The sequence below is a fragment of the Bombina bombina genome, chromosome 1 (assembly GCF_027579735.1).
Source record: "Bombina bombina isolate aBomBom1 chromosome 1, aBomBom1.pri, whole genome shotgun sequence".
Lineage (NCBI taxonomy): Eukaryota > Metazoa > Chordata > Amphibia > Anura > Bombinatoridae > Bombina > Bombina bombina.
In genome coordinates, this window is record NC_069499.1 from 173,471,633 (window position 1) to 173,492,074 (window position 20,442).

At 41.4% G+C, this 20,442-nt stretch overlaps 1 protein-coding gene across 1 annotated transcript in view; it reads right to left on the minus strand.

The window, feature by feature from the left end:
* The window catches only part of TTC6 (tetratricopeptide repeat domain 6), a 430,156-nt gene that overhangs the window by 405,251 nt on the left and 4,463 nt on the right, over positions 1-20,442 (minus strand). The window contains exons 2-5 of the mRNA XM_053711337.1: positions 20,285-20,365; positions 19,458-19,819; positions 607-1,093; positions 350-479 (exon numbers count right to left, since the gene is read on the minus strand). Of these exons, the coding sequence (XP_053567312.1) occupies positions 350-479; positions 607-1,093; positions 19,458-19,819; positions 20,285-20,365 (1,060 nt within the window). The remainder of the gene's footprint in view (positions 1-349; positions 480-606; positions 1,094-19,457; positions 19,820-20,284; positions 20,366-20,442) is intronic.

Consider the following 20,442-nt stretch of genomic DNA (forward strand, 5'->3'; position numbering starts at 1 on the left):
TAGTATCCTTTGCTGAAGGAGCAGCAATGCACTACTGGGAGCTAGCAAACACATCGGGTGAGCAACCAAGAATAAGAAGCAAAGTTTATAACATAAGCAAATTGGAAAGTTTCTCACTAGAAGTTGAATAGCAATAGCTGCAGGAACTATCCCAATCAGATGTTTTGGCTACTTTTGATTTACAAAGTCAACTTTGTCAATATTCGTTTTTAGAACGTAAGTATGAATGTAAAATGCCTTATAATTATACAAATCCTATTTGTATAACTACAATAACAGAAATGTACATTACACGTACATTATGCAAAGGCAATTGACAACTATACAGATTCTACCCAAAACATTTTACCTGCATGGGATTTCTTTAGCTTGATAATGATGTTCAAATCATCTAATGCTTCATTTGATTTTCCTTGCAGAAGATAAATTAAATGTCTGTGCCAGTATGCATCTACCAGATCTGGTTGTAGTTCTATGGCCTGTGAAGAATATATTCAACAATAGCATGAAATTATATAATTATCATTTAACACAAAATAAGACTCTTTGTATAAACATGTTGTCTGTTTCTGTAATATTTTGCTTATTTGCTTTCTCTCTACTTACCATACTTAAGTCCTGAAGAGCTGGATTTATATTTCCCAGTTTTCTATTTAGTGCTCCTCTTCTACAGTAGTGAAAACCAGAGGGCATCTCTGTACCCTCAATTTGAAGTGACAGATGTACAATTTCACTTTTCACATCCTCAACAGATGCAACTGGGTCTTCTACCAGAACTGGGGGCACAGATACAAGAGCTGCTAACAGTGACATTTCCTTCTTGCTATCTTGTTGAATATAGTCACTACTTGCGATATTAAACTGCTCAAATGTCTCTTCCACTGAAGCCGGACTTGGTGGAAAGACTTCATCAAACCATTTGTTCCAGATGTCACGCACCCATTCCCGCACCTCCTGATCAGCCTGTATTCCACCATAGCGCTTAACAAAGCTATAAAATTCCAGTTGTCGTGGAAGGCTGGAACTCCGGAAGCGATGTAGAGTTGTAGGGTGTGCACTTTCAGGGCATGCCAGACTTTCAAGGGATCTAGATCTATGCAAGAGAAAACAATTTATTTGTCGCAGTAGAAATTAGCAGTATTGAGTTATGAAACGATGAAAAAATAATATTAATTTACTAATTAGATAAGCTACTGCAAGAAAAGCCACTGTTTAATCAAATCAATTTAACTGCCCATAGCATGATTTGTTCAATAACTTCTAGCATTGTATCTTTGGAATGTTCCTGTAAAACTTAAATTATGCTTACCTGATCATTTTATTTTCTTCAGATGGAAAGAGTCCACAGCTGCATTCATTACTTTTGGGAATTCAGAACCTGGCCACCAGGAGGAGGCAAAGACACCCTAGCCAAAGGCTTAAATACTCCTCCCACTTCCCTCATCCCCCAGTTATTCTGCCAAGGAACAGTAGAAGAAATATCAGGGTGAAAATGTGCCAGAAGAACAAAAATAACAGACACCCCACAGAAAAAATATGGGCGGGAAACAGTGAACTCTTTCAGTCTGAAGAAAAGAAAATTATCAGGTAAGCATAATTTAAGTTTTTCTTCATAAATGGAAAGAGTTCACAGCTGCATTCATTACTTTTGGGAAAACAATACCCAAGCTATAGAGGACACTGAATGCAAAAACGTGAGGGTACATGTAACGATTAGGCTCACAACCAGTACACAATCTTGTCTAATACTGTCCCTTTAACAAATCATTGCCTGCAAACCTGTCTCCACCCTATTTAAGGCACACCCCAGGCATTCATACCTTGCTTAGTATTGAAGTCTACCTGTACAATACCAGAGCCTTGTCTTTGTGAACACTGTTCACAATCTGTTGCTGCATTCCTATATCTTTTGGATACTGAAGTTGGGCTCACTTTGCCTAGCACTTCCTGAAGCATTACCTCTGCTAAATCAAGTCTAAAGTCTTTCCCCACAGAAAGGATTTTCCGGACTCTGACAGATCTCACTTCTCTCCCATTGCCGCTGCTGCTTTCACACTACAGCGCAACTACGGACCTCCGCTCTGATCACGGTGACGTCACACGCCAGCTGCTTCCCCGCTCGGCAACCTCCTGTGCCCAGCTCCTCTCTTCAAACTGTAAGTTTGCAAACTTGTAACATGCTGCAAATATCGACGCTTTGTCCTTATGCTTGTCAGCACTATTACTCATTGACAGTTTGTTTCAAAAGCCTGTGTTCCGCTCCTGCTATCAGTTGTCTCAGAATCTGTTGTTGCCGTTATCTAGATCCATATTCCATTCTCTACCTGAGGTATAAGTACTTGTAGTTTCCCAACTTATGTTATGGTGCCATATATATAAAAATATACTCTTTATTCCTGTAACTTTAAATCTTACATGTAAGTTTCTACTTAAGTGTCCTGCTTACTAGATCTAAGGGAATGATAAGTTTACATTCTCCCTGCTGTCACTTCAGTGTATTCATTGCAACAGGCAGCAATAGGGTTAATACGCTTATTTTTCCCTAACATAAATCACAGCCTGCTGATACACGAAAATCATCTTCACTTATATAGTGACTATTGTGGTTTTCAGTATCTTCTTGCTACACTCCAAATTTAATTTATATATTCTTATTTTTTCTCCTACTCAGCAGTTGTGATCCCATATGATATTACAAATATATTATCTCCATTTTTAGATTCTCCCTTAAGGAACGTGACAGTACAAGAGGCGGCCCATTCTGAGGGCACCAGGCCTGAAAACCCCTACCCAACAAAATCCTGCTTCTTTCAAAGCCAAGAACAACTTTGGAAAAAGGAAAAGGCCCCAGGACACTGACCCGCATATAGTCCACAGCGTTGCTAGAGACCGCAGGAACTAGAGTCGATAGAGTCAACAGCCTCTAAGAGACACCGTCCCCAGCAGTCGGTCTCCAAACAACACACCCCTTACTAAAGAAAGGGAACAAACCGTACTCTTCCACAAGAAGAAAAGGCGTGGAGAAAACATGATTGTACTTGTAAAGCGCGGCTAATCCCCCTTAAGGGACTCAAGGCGCTGCTCATTTTATCAACCTCGAAAAGGAGGAAAGGCTGAGAAGACCTTGCCGGGGATCGAACTTGCAACCCTCGGTTTGCTACAGTGCAGAGTAGCCACAGAGCATTAGTATGCTGAGCTGGCTTCCAGCTAACTCCAGAAAAAACCCTAAAAAGGGCACAACGAGTCCTAAATAAAAACACAGAACAAAAACCAGAGAAACCGGGTCAGGCTAACAGACAACCAACCAGTCTCATAGAAACAAGGGGAGGCAATGCCCAGACCCCAGAAATACAGAAACCACTGGATAAGGCCAGGAATCTGAAACAGAGAGAGGATCTTCCCCTAACACAGTGCAACCACACTCTAGAAAGTAACTGAAGATGAAGGTCCCCAAGTTGCAAAAAGGTATCTCAGAATACCGAAATATTCCGAACGAAACCTTGTGCAGCAAGCTCAGATAGGTCTGATGAACAACACCTGAAGCAAAAACACTGCACGCTGCAGTTATCTAAAAATTACTCTGAAACTTAAATACTTGCAGGGCAAGTAGAAAGCAGCTGAAGATAGGATCCTTCAGATTGCTAAGTATCCGCTAACCAGCGGATAACGTCGCCGGCTATCTAAGAGCCACCAGTCCTTCCGACAAATCTTCAATGTGGAGAAAGGAGAACCTCAAAAAGGCATACTGTACTTTGAATGCTTCAAGGCCGAATAGCAGAGCAACAGATCTCAGATCCTGCTCCAACACCAGACCAGCCCAAGTGACAGACATGTCTGATAGCAAGGGGGACAGAAAGACCCCAACCACAAGCCCTCAGGGAATGGAAAGAAAAAGGGGGGACTCACCAACCCGAACAGAGCTCAGGTGCCAACCCAATCCACTCCTCCAAAATAAGGCACTCCCAAGGAGAACCCCCTAGGACCTGGAAAAGAGAAAAGTGCAAAAGATCAGTAGGAAGACCTATCACAACTTTCTTAGACAGTCTCCATGTAGAGAATTCAATTTCCAACAGGTGGAACAGAGCCCACAGAGCAGCACCTGATCCAACCTCTTCTGCCCCTTACAGAAAAAAGCCACCTGATCCAACCTCCTACACACAGGGCAGGACAAAGACCCTCCAGAGAGAGGAAACCCAAACTCATAAGGAAGATAAACTATCCCCTCCAAAGGAAAGGGACCAGATAAGAACAGTGTATATGTCCACAAGACATGAAGCCATAGTATGATCAAAACACGGACCGAATGAAAAAAGAAAATGTATGCTTACCTAATAAATGTATTTCTTTTTTGACACGATGAGTCCACGGATCATCTTAATTACTATTAGGAATACCACTCCTGCCCTGCAGGAGGCGGCAAAGAGCACCACAGCAAAGCTATTAAATATCACCTCCCTTTCCCTCCCAACCCAGTCATTCAACCGAAGTAAAGGAGAGAAAGGAAGTAACAAGGTGCAGAGGTGCCTGAAGTATATAATAACCCAAAAACATGTCTATCAAAAACAGGGTAGGCCGTGGACTTGTCATGTCAAAAAAGTAAAAATAAATTTATCAGATAAGCATAAATTTTCTTTTCTTTTTAATGACACGATGAGTCCACGGATCATCTTAATTACTATTGGGAATCAATACCCAAGCTAGAGTACACAGATGATACGGGAGGGACAAGACAGGGAACCTAAAACAGAAGGCACCACTGCTTGAACCTTTCTCCCAAAAGCGGCCTCAGCCGAGGCAAAAGTGTCAAATTTGTAGAATTTTGAAAAAGTGTGAAGAGAAGACCAAGTTGCAGCCTTGCAAATCTGTTCCACAGAAGCTTCATTTTTGAATTCCCATGAGGAAGCAACAGCCCTCATGGAATGAGCCGTAACTCTCTCTGGGGGCTGCTGTCCAGCAGTCTCATATGCAAAACGTATGATACTCTTAAGCCAAAAGGCAAGAGAAGTAGCTGTATCTTTCTGACCCTTACGTTTTCCCGAGAAAACCACAAACAAGGCAGAAGACTGGCGAAAATCCTTAGTCGCCTGCAGATAAAATTTTAAGGCACGAACCACGTCCAAATTATGTAGAAGCCGTTCCTTCTGAGAAGAAGGATTTGGACACAAGGAAGGAACAACAATCTCTTGATTAATGTTCCAATCAGAAACGACTTTAATTAAGAAATTAAGAATTAAGAAATCTTAATTAAGTACGTAAAAAGTACGTAAAACTGCCTTATCTGAATGAAATATAAGGTAAGGGGATTCGTACTGCAAAGCCGAAAGCTCTGATACTCTGCGAGCAGAAGAAATAGCAACAAGAAATAAAACTTTCCAAGATAACAACTTAATATCTAAGGAATGCATAGGCACAAACAGAGCCCCTTGAAGAACTTTGAGAACTAAATTAAGACTCGATGGAGGAGTAACTGGCTTGAACACAGGCCTGATCCTTACCAAAGCTTGACAAAAAGATTGTACATCTGGAACATCTGCCAGATGTTTGTGTAGCAAAATAGATAAGGCAGAAATTTGACCATTTAGGGAAATTGTCGATAATCCTTTCTCCAAACCCTCTTAGAGAAAAGACAATATTCTAGGAATCCGGACTCTAATCCAGGAGTAGCCCTTAGATTCGCACCAATATAGATATTTACGCCATATCTTATGGTAAATCTTTCTAGTTACAGGCTTACGAGCCTGAATCATGGTCTCTATGACCGAGTCAGAAAAACCCCGCTTGGATAAAATTAATCATTCAATCTCAAAGCAGTCAGTTTCAGAGAAACTAGATTTGGGTGAAGGAAGGGTCCTTGAATTAGAAGGTCCTTCCTCAACGGCAGTCTCAATGGCAGAGACGACATGTCCACCAGATCTGCATACCAAATCCTTCGAGGCCAAGCCGATGCAATGAGGATCACTGAGGCTCTCTCCTGCTTGACTTGAGCAATGACCCGAGGAAGAAGAGCAAACGGAAGAAATATGTATGCTAGACTGAAGGTCCAAGGAACCGCCAAGGCATCTATCAGTTCTGCCTGGGGGTCTCTGGACCTCAAACCACCTCCTTGCACTTAACATAGACAAAGAGAATGACTGGGTTGGGAGTGAAGGGAGGGAGGTGATATTTAAGAGCTTTGCTGTGGTGCTTTTCCCGCCTCCTGCAGGGCAGGAGTGGTATTACCAATAGTAATTAAGATGATCCGTGGACTCATCGTGTCATTAAAAAGAAATCATCCAGACACCACTGTTGACCCCACAGAAAAAAAAAATTCCCCATAGAGGAGCACACTCTGTCCGAAGGACAAGTCAGGCCTTAAAGTTTATATCCAGTACCGAAGGTGGATGTGAACTCTGGTCTACCTGCTTGCAAGCCCAATGAGCTAGCCCCTATGTCGCAACATAGGGTCCCTGAAAAAAACCTGGGTTGTCCCGAACGAGTCCATCGGATCATAAGTCTCCAGACATCCAAGTAGGATCCAAGACAAGAACTCCGGACCCGGGACCCAGAATCGTCTTAGAACGAACAACACCCTCAGGGAAAACAAGATACCCCGTCTGAAGCAATCAGACCTCACAGGGGATGAGAACCGGGAAACCCGAAGAACGGATACAGGACTCACTCGTAATTCCCAGCCCAGAGGGAAGAGAACCCCCTTAGCCGGAGTTCAACACCCCCCAGCAAGGTACTAGGCCACAACAAAGTTACGCAATTTCTCTAGAGCCCAAAGGCCCCAAGGGCAGAACTAAGGGAAATGAAAACGAGAACAGAGTCACCCGAAAGTGAGTAGAAAGAAGGATAGTCTCCATAATCCTTTCAGATTAATGTACCAGAGGACCACACCCAAGGGTGAGAAGAATGCAAAGCATCCCGAACCCAGGCAGAAAAACAACCCCTAAGGAAAAAGCTTGGAAAAAGAGACAACACCTCCTATCGCCCCTGATATGGTGACGACTAACTCCTGAAGGAAGACAGAGCCTCACAGCCTTCACTTCCTAATTAAGCGGTCAAAGCCGCCAGAAAAACCGGACGAAGTCCAGAAAGTCTCGACCCAAAGGAAGAGAACCTCTAAAAGGAACAAGACCTAAGAGAACACTTCCAAAGAGACCATGAAAGGCAAAACCGTAAGAACGGCGGTATGAAGGCCCTAAATCCTCCAAGCCTCCAACCCACAACGGGAAGGAATACTCTAGTTCCCGAAAAATTCGGAAACGATTGAGCATGTCGCTGCGGATCTCAACGGAGTCCCGGCCCACTAGATTGAAAGGCGAATGAGGACTGAAGAATTAAAGAAGTTAGACCAGTTGACAGAACATCTCTATTAACTACAAAGGAGAACACAAATAGGAATTATGTTGAAAATGATGAAAAAAAGGATAGTGTTTTCATTCCATTTATCACAAATTATAGTCAGAACAAGCATTTATTAGAAAGAATTCTAAATAAACACTGAAACTTATTAAGGAATGATGAGTTATTGGATCCTCTTTTGCCGCCGAAAGATCATTGTAGTTGATCTTTTTAAAATCTTATAAAATATTCACTATCAATTCATTTTTTCATAAAATATTCATTATCAATTAATTTTACCAAAACATATTCATTATTAATTAGATATAGTTTGTATATATATTTCATTACATTTTTTAAGTTTTATCATTTTTTATATATATATATATATATATATATATATATATAATTTTTATAGATATATATATATATATATATATATATATATATATATCTTTTCATGTGATATGCAGAATACGTATTTTTGTATTTTATATATTTTTTATTATTTCTATAAATTAACGTTTAGGATATTTGCCGATCTGCATGAATTCAAACGATCCGCTTTTTTATATGGCCAAATGTTCTTGTTAAATGTTAATTTCTTTATGTGGTCTAATTGCGATCTTCCATTTTATGAAGTATTGCTGTTGTTATATGTTCATTGTCGCTTATTTAGAGACACCCACAATTTTAAGCCAATTAGGTTAACACACTACCTTTAAATAGCTAGTGGTTTGGTACATCGAGAGCTTGAAAAAGACCCACTGCGGGTTGAAATGCATTGCTCTATTACCTTGAAGTGTTTTGTCCCTCTAAGGCTTCCGTAGAGACTCACCTCAGCTACCTTCCGGCGAAATAGCGATTTGGACGAATACTCCGTTCCTGCCCTATCGTCATATTGGATTGCCGTATTGAAGTGTATGCTGGTAGTGTTGGGAGCCGTTTGCCACAGAGGGGAGAACCATACATCTCTTCACCGTGTCCGGTGTAAGTAAAAGTGAATACCTTTGATTAGTGTCTTTTCTGCCGTTTTCATTTCAGCCTCACTTCGTGACAAAACGTCTGGCTTGTCGATTGAATTTGTCTGGAAATCACCTGTTTTTTCTCTTTATTGTCTTTATTGCTAGTACCATTTATTGTTACATTGTAATTATTTTTGCACCATAGCCTCTAAATATTGTTGCGAGTTGTCTCATATTTGCAATTTGTATGCTACATATTTGCGCCTGATCAACGCATGTGGAGTTCAGTATACTTGTTCTATTTGTTTTCATTTTTCTATATATTTGTATTAAATTGATGCAGATTTTGCACATAATCCTATCTCTTTTTTTTGCCTTTTTTTAAGGTTCACTCAATATATAATTTTTGAAGGTCTATTATTTCGTAGGTTCATATTTATTATCACTTATAAAAAGTTTTTTATGCACTGTTGTCACCTATTTTAAGCTTTCACTAGCGCTTATGATTTGAAGATTTTTTCTGTTTTTTTATATCCAGTCTTTTTCTTATTTATTAAGAATGAGGACTGAACCAATCCCTCATGCCCCTAAGCAACCACGGACCCTCACATCCTCTCATGATGCTAGCTTAAGCTTGAAAAATAAAACAAGACAACCACACAAATCATATTGTGATCACTAGGCGCCCTCACCAGACCAACCGGACATAAAAAGGGACCACGTGTCTGAACTAGGCCTCAAAGACAGAAGGATTTGTACCCAGTCAAAACCAGCCTGAAACCAAGGGCCCCAGCACTGTCAAGGCCACATAGAGTCTCCCCCTATGATGAAGGGATAAAGAACAGTCAGACAGACTTTTGTAAACAGTGTGACCACAAAATCCTGAGTATCAATTCCAACATGAGCAGACCACAAAAAAATCATCCTTACCGGAATCTACGCTGTGGAACAGGAACACAGCCCTTCAAGTGTGACAGATAGTAGCATCGCTTCTGCCATGGACTTGAGAGAAAAAAGCAGACAGCGACTACTTAAAACTCCAGTCCCATGCCGAAGAGTACTAACCTCCTTAAGAGACTGAAAACTTCTGACACTTCTCTGCCAACCTCCTGGGACAAAAGGCAAAGAATGACCAGGGGATGAGGGAAGTGGGAGGAGTATTTTAGCCTTTGGCTGGGGTGTCTTTGCCTCCTCCTGGTGGCCAGGTTCTGAATTCCCAAAAGTAATGAATGCAGCTGTGGACTTTTTCCATTTATGAAGAAAATTATAACATGTTGGACATACATTAAGCTACTTAAAAATTAGATTAGCTGACCCTAGAAAAAATTCGAAAAGGGGCTTCAAAAAAACTAAATTTATGCTTACCTGATAAATTTATTTATTTCCGGGCATGGAGAGTCCACAAATCCATTCAATTACTAGTTATAATTCAGGAGGGCAAAGATCACCCCAGCAGAGCTGTAAAGTTTCACTTTCCTTACCCATAACTCCAAGGTAATTCGGCCAAAGGAAAATGGAAAAAGAAGATAACACAAGGGTATAGCGGTGTCTGAGGTTGATACCAAAAAAATAGCCATCTTAAACATAAATAAGGGCGGGTTGTGGAAAGAAATTTATCAGGTAAGCATAAATGTTGTTTTCTTTCCTATGGCATGGAGAGTTCACAAATCCATTCAATTACTAGTGGGAACAAATACCCAAGCTAGAGGACGCAGAATGGAAGGGAGGGAGAACAAAACAGGCGGGCCTAAACAGAAGGCACCAACTCTTGAAGAACTCTCCTCCCAAAGACGCCTCAGCCGAGGCAAAAAACATTTTTAAAAATTATTTATTTTTTAAGTCGGAAAAATTATGCAACGAGGACCCGGACGATCACCTAGTAAATCTGTTTCATAGAGCCTCAGTGTTAAAGGCCCAGAAAGAAGAGACAGCGCAAAAGAAAGAACTGTAATCCTCTCAGGAGGATAAGTTCAAGCTGACTCATAAACCAACCAAATAACCCTTTTTAAACAAAAGGGAAAAGAAAAAGAACCGGCCTGCTAGCCCTGATATGTACCAGAGACAAACAAAAAAGGACAGAGGATTGAAACCCATGCGTCACAGACGTGACCAGTTTTGAACTTGGGTCTCCTGGTTCCCAGCCTGTTTCTCTGTTCCTGTGCCACCAGAGAGCTTTTTCCAAAATCTTTATTTGCTTGAAAATAGAACATCCGAGCATACACAACATCCAGGCTATGTAACAGAAGATTCTATGAGCAGAAGGATTAGGATAGAACTAAGAAACAACACCACCTTGTTGAAAAAGCGGATTGTCCTTAGGAAGAAATCCCAATTTGGAACCAAGGACCACCTATTCTCATAAAAAAAATTATTAGAAGGATAAAACTCTTCCTAGACAAAACAAAATTCAACAGAGTGCATTGGCTAAAACTGAGCCTTCTGTAGAACTCTAAGGAACAGAATAAGACTCCAAGAAGGAGCAACCGACTGAAACACAGGCCTGATTCGGACTAAGGCCTGAACACGAAGGATTAAACATCTGGAGACAGACAGACGTTTAAGCAAAATAATCTAAAGAGCAAAGATCTAACCCTTCAGAGTACAGATGGATAAATCCTACTCCTGAAGAAACGGACAGAACGTGAGGGACCCTCACCTTCTTCAAAAGAAAAAAACCCTTAGATTCAAACCAGAAAAAGGAAGAACGAAATACCTTACCGTAATTCTTATGCTATACCGGTTCACGGTCCTGATCATAGAGCAAATCACCCTATCTGAAAAACCTTGTCTATGCAAGCCGAGGCGAACCATCTTCAAGCAGTCAGATTTAGAGAATCAAAGGTGGAAAATGGAAAGTACCTAAGAAGGACCCTTTTAAGATGCAATTCCACAGGAGAAACGATAACATCTTTACAAGATTCTGCGAGTCCAAGCTGGGACTAAAAGAAAAACACCAAAGTCTGCTCTTGAATAATACAGGCTATACCTCGAGAAAGGAGGGCAAAAAGAAAAAACAGGGGGAGGAGACCAAAGCCCCATAGAACTGCCAGTACGATGACCAGAGCTGTAAGCAGATCCCTTGATCCTGAATCAGATTTTGGAAGCTTGACGTTTAGACAAGACGCCATCAGATCCCAATATGGAACTCACCACCTGAGAGTTATCCTTGAAAAACCTCTGACTGAAGAACTCACTCTTTTTTAGAGAAACATAAGCCGAAAAGAAAAACCTCCTCCCAGAAGGACACCCCAGAAAAACATAATTTATGCTTACCTGATAAATTCCTTTCTCCTGTAGTGTAGTCAGTCCACGGGTCATCATTACTTATGGGATATTAACTCCTCCCCAACAGGAAGTGCAAGAGGATCACCCAAGCAGAGCTGCTATATAGCTCCTCCCCTCTACGTCACACCCAGTCATTCGACCGAGAACCAAACGAGAAAGGAGAAACTATAGGGTGCAGTGGTGACTGGAGTATAATTTAAAATTTAGACCTGCCATAAAAAACAGGGCGGGCCGTGGACTGACTACACTACAGGAGAAAGGAATTCATCAGGTAAGCATAAATTATGTTTTCTCCTGTTAAGTGTAGTCAGTCCACGGGTCATCATTACTTATGGGATACCAATACCAAAGCTAAAGTACACGGATGACGGGAGGGACATGCAGGATCTTTATACGGAAGGAACCACTGCCTGAAGAACCTTTCTCCCAAAAACAGCCTCCGAAGAAGCAAAAGTGTCAAATTTGGAACATTTGGAAAAAGTATGAAGAGAAGACCAAGTTGCAGCCTTGCAAATCTGTTCAACAGAGGCCTCATTCTTAAAGGCCCAAGTGGAAGCCACAGCTCTAGTAGAATGAGCTGTAATTCTTTCAGGAGGCTGCTGTCCAGCAGTCTCATAGGCTAAACGTATTATGCTACGAAGCCAGAAAGAGAGAGAGGTAGCAGAAGCTTTTTGACCTCTCCTCTGTCCAGAATAAACGACAAACAGGGAAGAAGTTTGGCGAAAATTTTTAGTTGCCTGTAAATAAAATTCAGGGCACGGACTACATCCAGATTGTGTAGAAGTCGTTCCTTCTTTGAAGAAGGGTTAGGACACAATGATGGAACAACAATCTCTTGATTGATATTCCTATTAGTGACTACCTTAGGTAAGAACCCAGGTTTAGTACGCAGAACTACCTTGTCTGAATGAAAAATCAGATAAGGAGAATCACAATGTAAGGCCGATAACTCAGAGACTCTTCGAGCCGAGGAAAAAGCCATTAAAAACAGAACTTTCCAAGATAACAATTTGATATCAATGGAATGAAGGGGTTCAAACGGAACACCCTGTAAAACGTTAAGAACTAAGTTTAAGCTCCATGGTGGAGCAACAGTTTTAAACACAGGCTTAATCCTGGCCAAAGCCTGACAAAAAGCCTGAACGTCTGGAACCTCTGACAGACGTTTGTGTAAAAGAATGGACAGAGCTGAGATCTGTCCCTTTGAGGAACTAGCAGATAAACCCTTTTCTAAACCTTCTTGTAGAAAAGACAATATCCTAGGAATCCTAACCTTACTCCATGAGTAACTCTTGGATTCGCACCAATGTAAGTATTTACGCCATATTTTATGGTAAATCTTTCTGGTAACAGGTTTCCTAGCCTGTATTAAGGTATCAATTACTGACTCCGAAAATCCACGCTTTGATAAAATCAAGCGTTCAATCTCCAAGCAGTCAGCTTCAGAGAAATTAGATTTTGATGTTTGAAAGGACCCTGAATCAGAAGGTCCTGTCTCAGAGGCAGAGACCAAGGTGGACAGGATGACATGTCCACTAGATCTGCATACCAGGTCCTGCGTGGCCACGCAGGCGCTATTAGAATCACCGATGCTCTCTCCTGTTTGATCCTGGCAATCAATCGAGGAAGCATCGGGAAGGGTGGAAACACATAAGCCATCCCGAAGGTCCAAGGTGCTGTCAAAGCATCTACCAGGACCGCTCCCGGGTCCCTGGACCTGGACCCGTAACAAGGAAGCTTGGCGTTCTGGCGAGACGCCATGAGATCTATATCTGGTTTGCCCCAACGTCGAAGTATTTGGGCAAAGACCTCCGGATGAAGTTCCCACTCCCCCGGATGAAAAGTCTGACGACTTAGGAAATCCGCCTCCCAGTTCTCCACTCCTGGAATGTGGATCGCTGACAGGTGGCAAGAGTGAGACTCTGCCCAGCGAATTATCTTTGATACTTCCATCATCGCTAGTGAGCTTCTTGTCCCTCCTTGATGGTTGATGTAAGCTACAGTCGTGATGTTGTCCGACTGAAACCTGATGAACCTCCGAGTTGTTAACTGAGGCCAAGCCAGAAGGGCATTGAGAACTGCTCTCAATTCCAGAATGTTTATTGGAAGGAGACTCTCCTCCTGAGTCCATGATCCCTGAGCCTTCAGGGAATTCCAGACAGCGCCCCAACCTAGTAGGCTGGCGTCTGTTGTTACAATTGTCCAGTCTGGCCTGCTGAAGGGCATCCCCCTGGACAGATGTGGCTGAGAAAGCCACCATAGAAGAGAATTTCTGGTCTCTTGATCCAGATTCAGAGTAGGGGACAAATCTGAGTAATCCCCATTCCACTGACTTAGCATGCACAATTGCAGCGGTCTGAGATGCAGGCGTGCAAAGGGTACTATGTTCATTGCCGCTACCATTAAGCCGATTACCTCCATGCATTGAGCCACTGACGGGTGTTGAATGGAATGAAGGACACGGCAAGCATTTTGAAGCTTTGTTAACCTGTCTTCTGTCAGGTAAATCTTCATTTCTACAGAATCTATAAGAGTCCCCAAGAAGGGAACTCTTGTGAGTGGTAAGAGAGAACTCTTCTCTTCGTTCACCTTCCACCCATGCGACCTTAGAAATGCCAGTACTAACTCTGTATGAGACTTGGCAGTTTGAAAGCTTGACGCTTGTATCAGAATGTCGTCTAGGTACGGAGCCACCGAAATTCCTCGCGGTCTTAGTACCGCCAGAAGAGAGCCCAGAACCTTTGTGAAGATTCTTGGAGCCGTAGCCAACCCGAATGGAAGAGCTACAAACTGGTAATGCCTATCTAGGAAGGCAAACCTTAGATACCGGTAATGATCTTTGTGAATCGGTATGTGAAGGTAGGCATCCTTTAAATCCACTGTGGTCATGTACTGACCCTTTTGGATCATGGGTAAGATTGTCCGAATAGTTTCCATTTTGAACGATGGAACTCTTAGGAATTTGTTTAGGATCTTTAAATCCAAGATTGGTCTGAAGGTTCCTTCTTTCTTGGGAACCACAAACAGATTTGAGTAAAACCCTTGTCCGTGTTCCGACCGCGGAACCGGATGGATCACTCCCATTAGTAAAAGATCTTGTACACAGCGTAGAAACGCCTCTTTCTTTATCTGGTTTGTTGACAACCTTGAAAGATGAAATCTCCCTTTTGGGGGAGAGGCTTTGAAGTCCAGAAGATATCCCTGAGATATGATCTCTAACGCCCAGGGATCCTGGACATCTCTTGCCCAAGCTTGGGCGAAGAGAGAAAGTCTGCCCCCCACTAGATCCGTTCCCGGATCGGGGGCCCTCAATTCATGCTGTCTTAGGGGCAGCAGCAGGTTTTCTGGCCTGCTTGCCCTTGTTCCAGGTCTGGTTAGGTTTCCAGCCTTGTCTGTAGCGAGCAACAGCTCCTTCCTGTTTTGGAGCAGAGGAAGTTGATGCTGCTCCTGCCTTGAAGTTACGAAAGGCACGAAAATTAGACTGTCTAGCCCTAGGTTTGGCTCTGTCTTGAGGCAGGGCATGGCCTTTACCTCCTGTAATATCAGCGATAATTTCTTTCAAACCGGGCCCGAATAAAGTCTGCCCCTTGAAAGGTATGTTAAGTAATTTAGATTTAGAAGTAACATCAGCTGACCAGGATTTTAGCCACAGTGCTCTGCGTGCCTGAATGGCGAATCCGGAATTCTTAGCCGTAAGTTTAGTTAAATGTACTACGGCATCAGAAATAAAAGAATTAGCTAGCTTAAGGGTTTTAAGCTTGTTTGAAATCTCATCTATTGGCGCTGAGTCAAGGGTCTCTTCCAGAGACTCGAACCAAAATGCGGCCGCAGCCGTGACAGGCGCAATACATGCAAGGGGTTGCAATATAAAACCTTGTTGAACAAACATTTTCTTAAGGTAACCCTCTAACTTTTTATCCATTGGATCTGAAAAGGCACAGCTATCCTCCACCGGGATAGTGGTACGCTTAGCCAGAGTAGAAACTGCTCCCTCCACCTTAGGGACCGTCTGCCATAAGTCCCGTGTGGTGGCGTCTATTGGAAACATTTTTCTAAATATAGGAGGGGGGGAAAAGGGTACACCGGGCCTATCCCACTCCTTGGTAATAATCTCTGTAAGCCTCTTAGGTATAGGAAAGACGTCAGTACACGCCGGTACCGCATAGTATCTATCCAGCCTACATAATTTCTCTGGGATTGCAACAGTGTTACAATCATTCAGAGCCGCTAATACCTCCCCTAGCAGTACACGGAGGTTTTCTAGTTTAAACTTAAAATTTGAAATGTCTGAATCCATTCTATTTGGATCAGATCCGTCACCCGCAGAATGAAGCTCTCCGTCCTCATGTTCTGCAAATTGTGACGCAGTATCTGACATGGCCCTAGTATTATCAGCGCACTCTGTTCTCACCCCAGAGTGATCTCGCTTACCCCTAAGTTCTGGCAATTTAGACAAAACTTCAGTGATAACATTAGCTGTGTCCTGTAGAGTGATTTGTAATGGCCGCCCTGATGTACTTGGCGTTACAATATCACGCACCTCCCGAGCGGGAGATGCAGGTACTGACACGTGAGGCAAGTTAGTCGGCATAACTTCCCCCTCGTTGTCTGGTGAATGATGTTCAACATGTACAGATTGACTTTTATTTAAAGTAGCATCAATGCAATTAGTACATAAATTTCTATTGGGCTCCACCTTGGCTTTTACACATATAGCACAGAGATATTCCTCTGAGTCAGACATGTTTAACAAACTAGCAATTAGACTAGCAAGCTTGGAAATACCTTTCAACTAAATTTACAAGTAATATGTAAAACGTACTGTGCCTTTAAGAAGCACAGAAAAAACTATGACAGTTGAATAACAATGAACCGGATTAGTTATAAAAACCAAATTTTTCCCGGTAAAAGCATAAAATTAGCAAAGGATTGCACTCATTAGCAATGGATGACTAACCCTTAATATCAGAAAAAATGTATAACATTTAAAATATAAGCGTTTTTTATCACAGTCAAAGCACAATCTCACAGGTCTGCTGTGAGTGATTACCTCCCTCAAAATAAGTTTTGAAGACCCCTGAGCTCTGTAGAGACGTTCCAGATCATGCAGGGAGAGGAAACAGACTTGTGACTGAATTTCTGATGCGTAGCAAAAGTGCCAAAATAGGCCCCTCCCACTCACACACAACAGTGAGGGAAGTTCAGTGAAACTGTTTTTAATTTAAAATAAACGACAGCCATGTGGAAAATAACGCCCAAAACAATTTTTCACCAAGTACCTCAGATAATTAAACGATTTAACATGCCAGCAAACGTTTAAAATCTAATTATATGAAATGTCATTAAAAAGCCTGCTGCTAGTCGCTCACACTGCAAGTTAGGCTAAAAGTTATATGCATACAGTATTGTCCCAGTGAAGTGCCATTCCCCAGAATACTGAAGTGTAAACATATATACATATCAGCCTGATACCAGTTGCTACTACTGCATTTAAGGCTGAACTTACATTATATCGGTATTGGCAGTATTTTCTCAGTCAATTCCATTCCTTAGAAAATAATATACTGCAACATACCTCTTTGCAGGTGAACCTGCCCGCTGTCCCCTGATCTGAAGTTTACCTTACTCCTCAGAATGGCCGAGAACAGCAAAATGAATCTTAGTTACGTCCGCTAAGATCATACAAAACTCAGGTAGATTCTTCTTCAAATTCTGCCTGAGAAGAAACAACACACTCCGGTGCTGTTTAAAATAACAAACTTTTGATTGAAGATATAAAAACTAAGTATAATCACCACAGTCCTCTCACACATCCTATCTATTAGTTGGGTGCAAGAGAATGACTGGGTGTGACGTAGAGGGGAGGAGCTATATAGCAGCTCTGCTTGGGTGATCCTCTTGCACTTCCTGTTGGGGAGGAGTTAATATCCCATAAGTAATGATGACCCGTGGACTGACTACACTTAACAGGAGAAAAGAGAATACCTGAAAAGGAACAAATGCGAGACACCACCTAAAGAAGGATGGGAGATACCTCAAGCTATTAGAGGCATTGGAGATCTATCTCAATTCCAGAAGGGAAAGACAGACTCCGTCTAAATCCAGATCCCCCAATATCATAGAGAACCCCAATCTGAGCTGACATCTAAAGAGACCATCTCTAAGAAGGTTTTAAGAAAGCAGGCACCTCAGACAGATGGTCCTGAACGAACCTCCAGGACGAAGAATATCTTGCCGGGTTTGTCCAGAATAATCCTCTGATAGAAGTCTTATTCAAGAAAATAAGACACAACACAAATGATCCGCACCTGAGGGAGGATCCGAACTCTCAACCTTTGGTTCTCCAGCTCTTAGTGATAACCACTAAATTATACCAGAGGGACAGAGAGAAGGAAAATATTCTGGTGGCCAATTCAGCTCTAGAAAATTCCCTTTTTTATCTTACCCGTATTGGTAATCAAACCAATAGCTTTTAGCTATTAAACTGCTTACTTAAACACCAAGCTACTTCGGCAGTATATACGATTAAACTTACATTTAATATGTAAAAACAGACAAGAATAATACTGCTTATAACAAAATTCCAGGAAAAGCTTTTACAGTAGCAAGTAAGGGATATGCAAGAGAATGAAAATAATCCCCAACATACCCTTAATATGCCCAGCAGGCAAAGAATAAAATAAGCGAGCAAAGCTTAAAAAACAATTTATCTAAAAAAATGCTACTGAAAAAAAGGGGGTTGGGATAATATATGAAAGGAATAGTCCCTAAATACCCCATTTAATAAGCACAGAAAACTACAGAAAGGATAAGCAAAGCAAAGAGAATGACTGGGGATTATGGGCAAGGGCAGTAACACTTAACAGCTCTGCTGGTGTCCACTTTGCCACCTCCTGCTGGCCAGGAGTTGAATTCACACTAGTAATTGAATTGATTTGTAGACTCTCCATATCATAGGAAAAAACACCCATTATAATTGCATTCTAATAAGAAACATAATCGGAATTTACATGAACTTAGTTTTCAAGATCAGGAAAGCTATCCTATATCCCCCATTGGGATATGCTTTCCCTCAACATCTGGGCAAGCTTGAGATTAAATTGATATTTAAGATGAATACATTAATTACTGGGTTAAATAAGCAGTTTAAGACTTCCCATTTCTGAAAGGGATATTTCCAACATTATTGTTATAGAAAAATATATAATATACAGTAATAAACACAATATACATTATTGGTTAAACCCTAAAACATATCTGTCCCTAGTGAGCCTCAGCAGGGATCATTATAGAACGAACTGCAAAACAATGTTTGGGAATGGCAGCAGCATGCCTCCTCGGGGATGAAGCTGTACCAAGACTGCACTTAACAAAAAGCTGTATTCACAATACAACAAACACGCCTACTACTCACTCCCTGACACTCCGGGAGTAACTTCTGTGTTTTTTATAGAACTGAAAAACAATGCAAGCTTTACTAACAATATAAACAGAGTCAAAACTTGTCTAATTCAGTCTTATACAGTAAGAAGTCGGGATTGGCTCCTCAAAATAAGGTGAGTGGAGTTTGGCTACCGAAAAAGAATTGCAACAATGTGCAAAAGCATTCAAATAATTTTCATATTCACCTATTATGGAAATTTATAGCAAAACTGCAGAAAAACCTTGTTTCTACTTATCACAGAACAACACAATTTTCCAGTATTCTTCTTATGTGACTAGGAGAAGTAAACTGAGGGGAACTACAATAACATAAGAATCCGAGCTAAAGTTGCAATTTAATTATCTAGTCATTCTGGACAGGGAACCGAGCCTTGTCAAGGTTTGCTTAGCAAATTTAAAAATAATGGTATTGTACATGCTAGTAATGTTATATCTAACCTTTCCAAAATATGTGTAGATTTGCTCAGTTCCTCGAAGATCAGCTGCAGTTTCTGTGGGTCCAGCATTTTTTTCCTTTTTTTACGTTTTATCTTTGTGATATTGTTTACATCAACCTTTGGTCTGATTCTAGCCCCTGATATTATTACTTTGGAGTTTTCTGGGACATTGGAAAGAGTGTCAGTAACTTGGTTTTCAATGATGTTAATGTTAAGGTTTAAACTATCTATTGTGGCTGTTGGATTGAGAATGTGCCGCTTCCACATCTCAAGCTCTTTCATGCTTGTCTGAAAGTTAGCTGACAGATGAAATTTATAGTCCTTGTGACGAGGTAAGTCTTGAGCAGATGTTGAGCGTGCAATCTGAAAAATAAAGACATGTTTACAATGGCAACAACATTGTAAAAATAGTTTATATTTTATATTGAATTGTATCAGTGGTCTCCTCCATCTTCTCCAACTGTGCTTCCCTTACGTTTGTCTCCGTTTCCCCCTCATACCAATCTCTCCCTATGCTCCCCTCACTCATGACTCCATCTGTGTTCCCCTTGCTGCTGTCTGACAAAAGGTTCCCTCGCTCTTATTTAATTGTGTTCATACATTCCCCATGCTCTTTCTTAACTCTTGCCTTTCACTTGTCTTTCCTAGAGTTCCCTCACATTTGTGCCCCTCTATTTGCTCCCCTCACCAAGACCCACAAGTCTTTTTCTTATGGGTGTTGATTTGTGATGCATCAATACCTAAATGCCATGTAGGACTAGCCTCTCATGAGGTAAGTGAGACTACATATAAAGACAAGTATCTCAAATAACAAATAATTATACCTACCTTTGGTAATTTGGCACATGGAATTATAGGTAAAGAGGTGATGCAAGGCAAAGAATCATGTCTCCGAATTAATACTCGCTCCTAAGATGATAAAACAACAGTTAACAACCAGAGTATGTGCTCTCATAATACATAACAAGAGACATGAGATTAAAGAC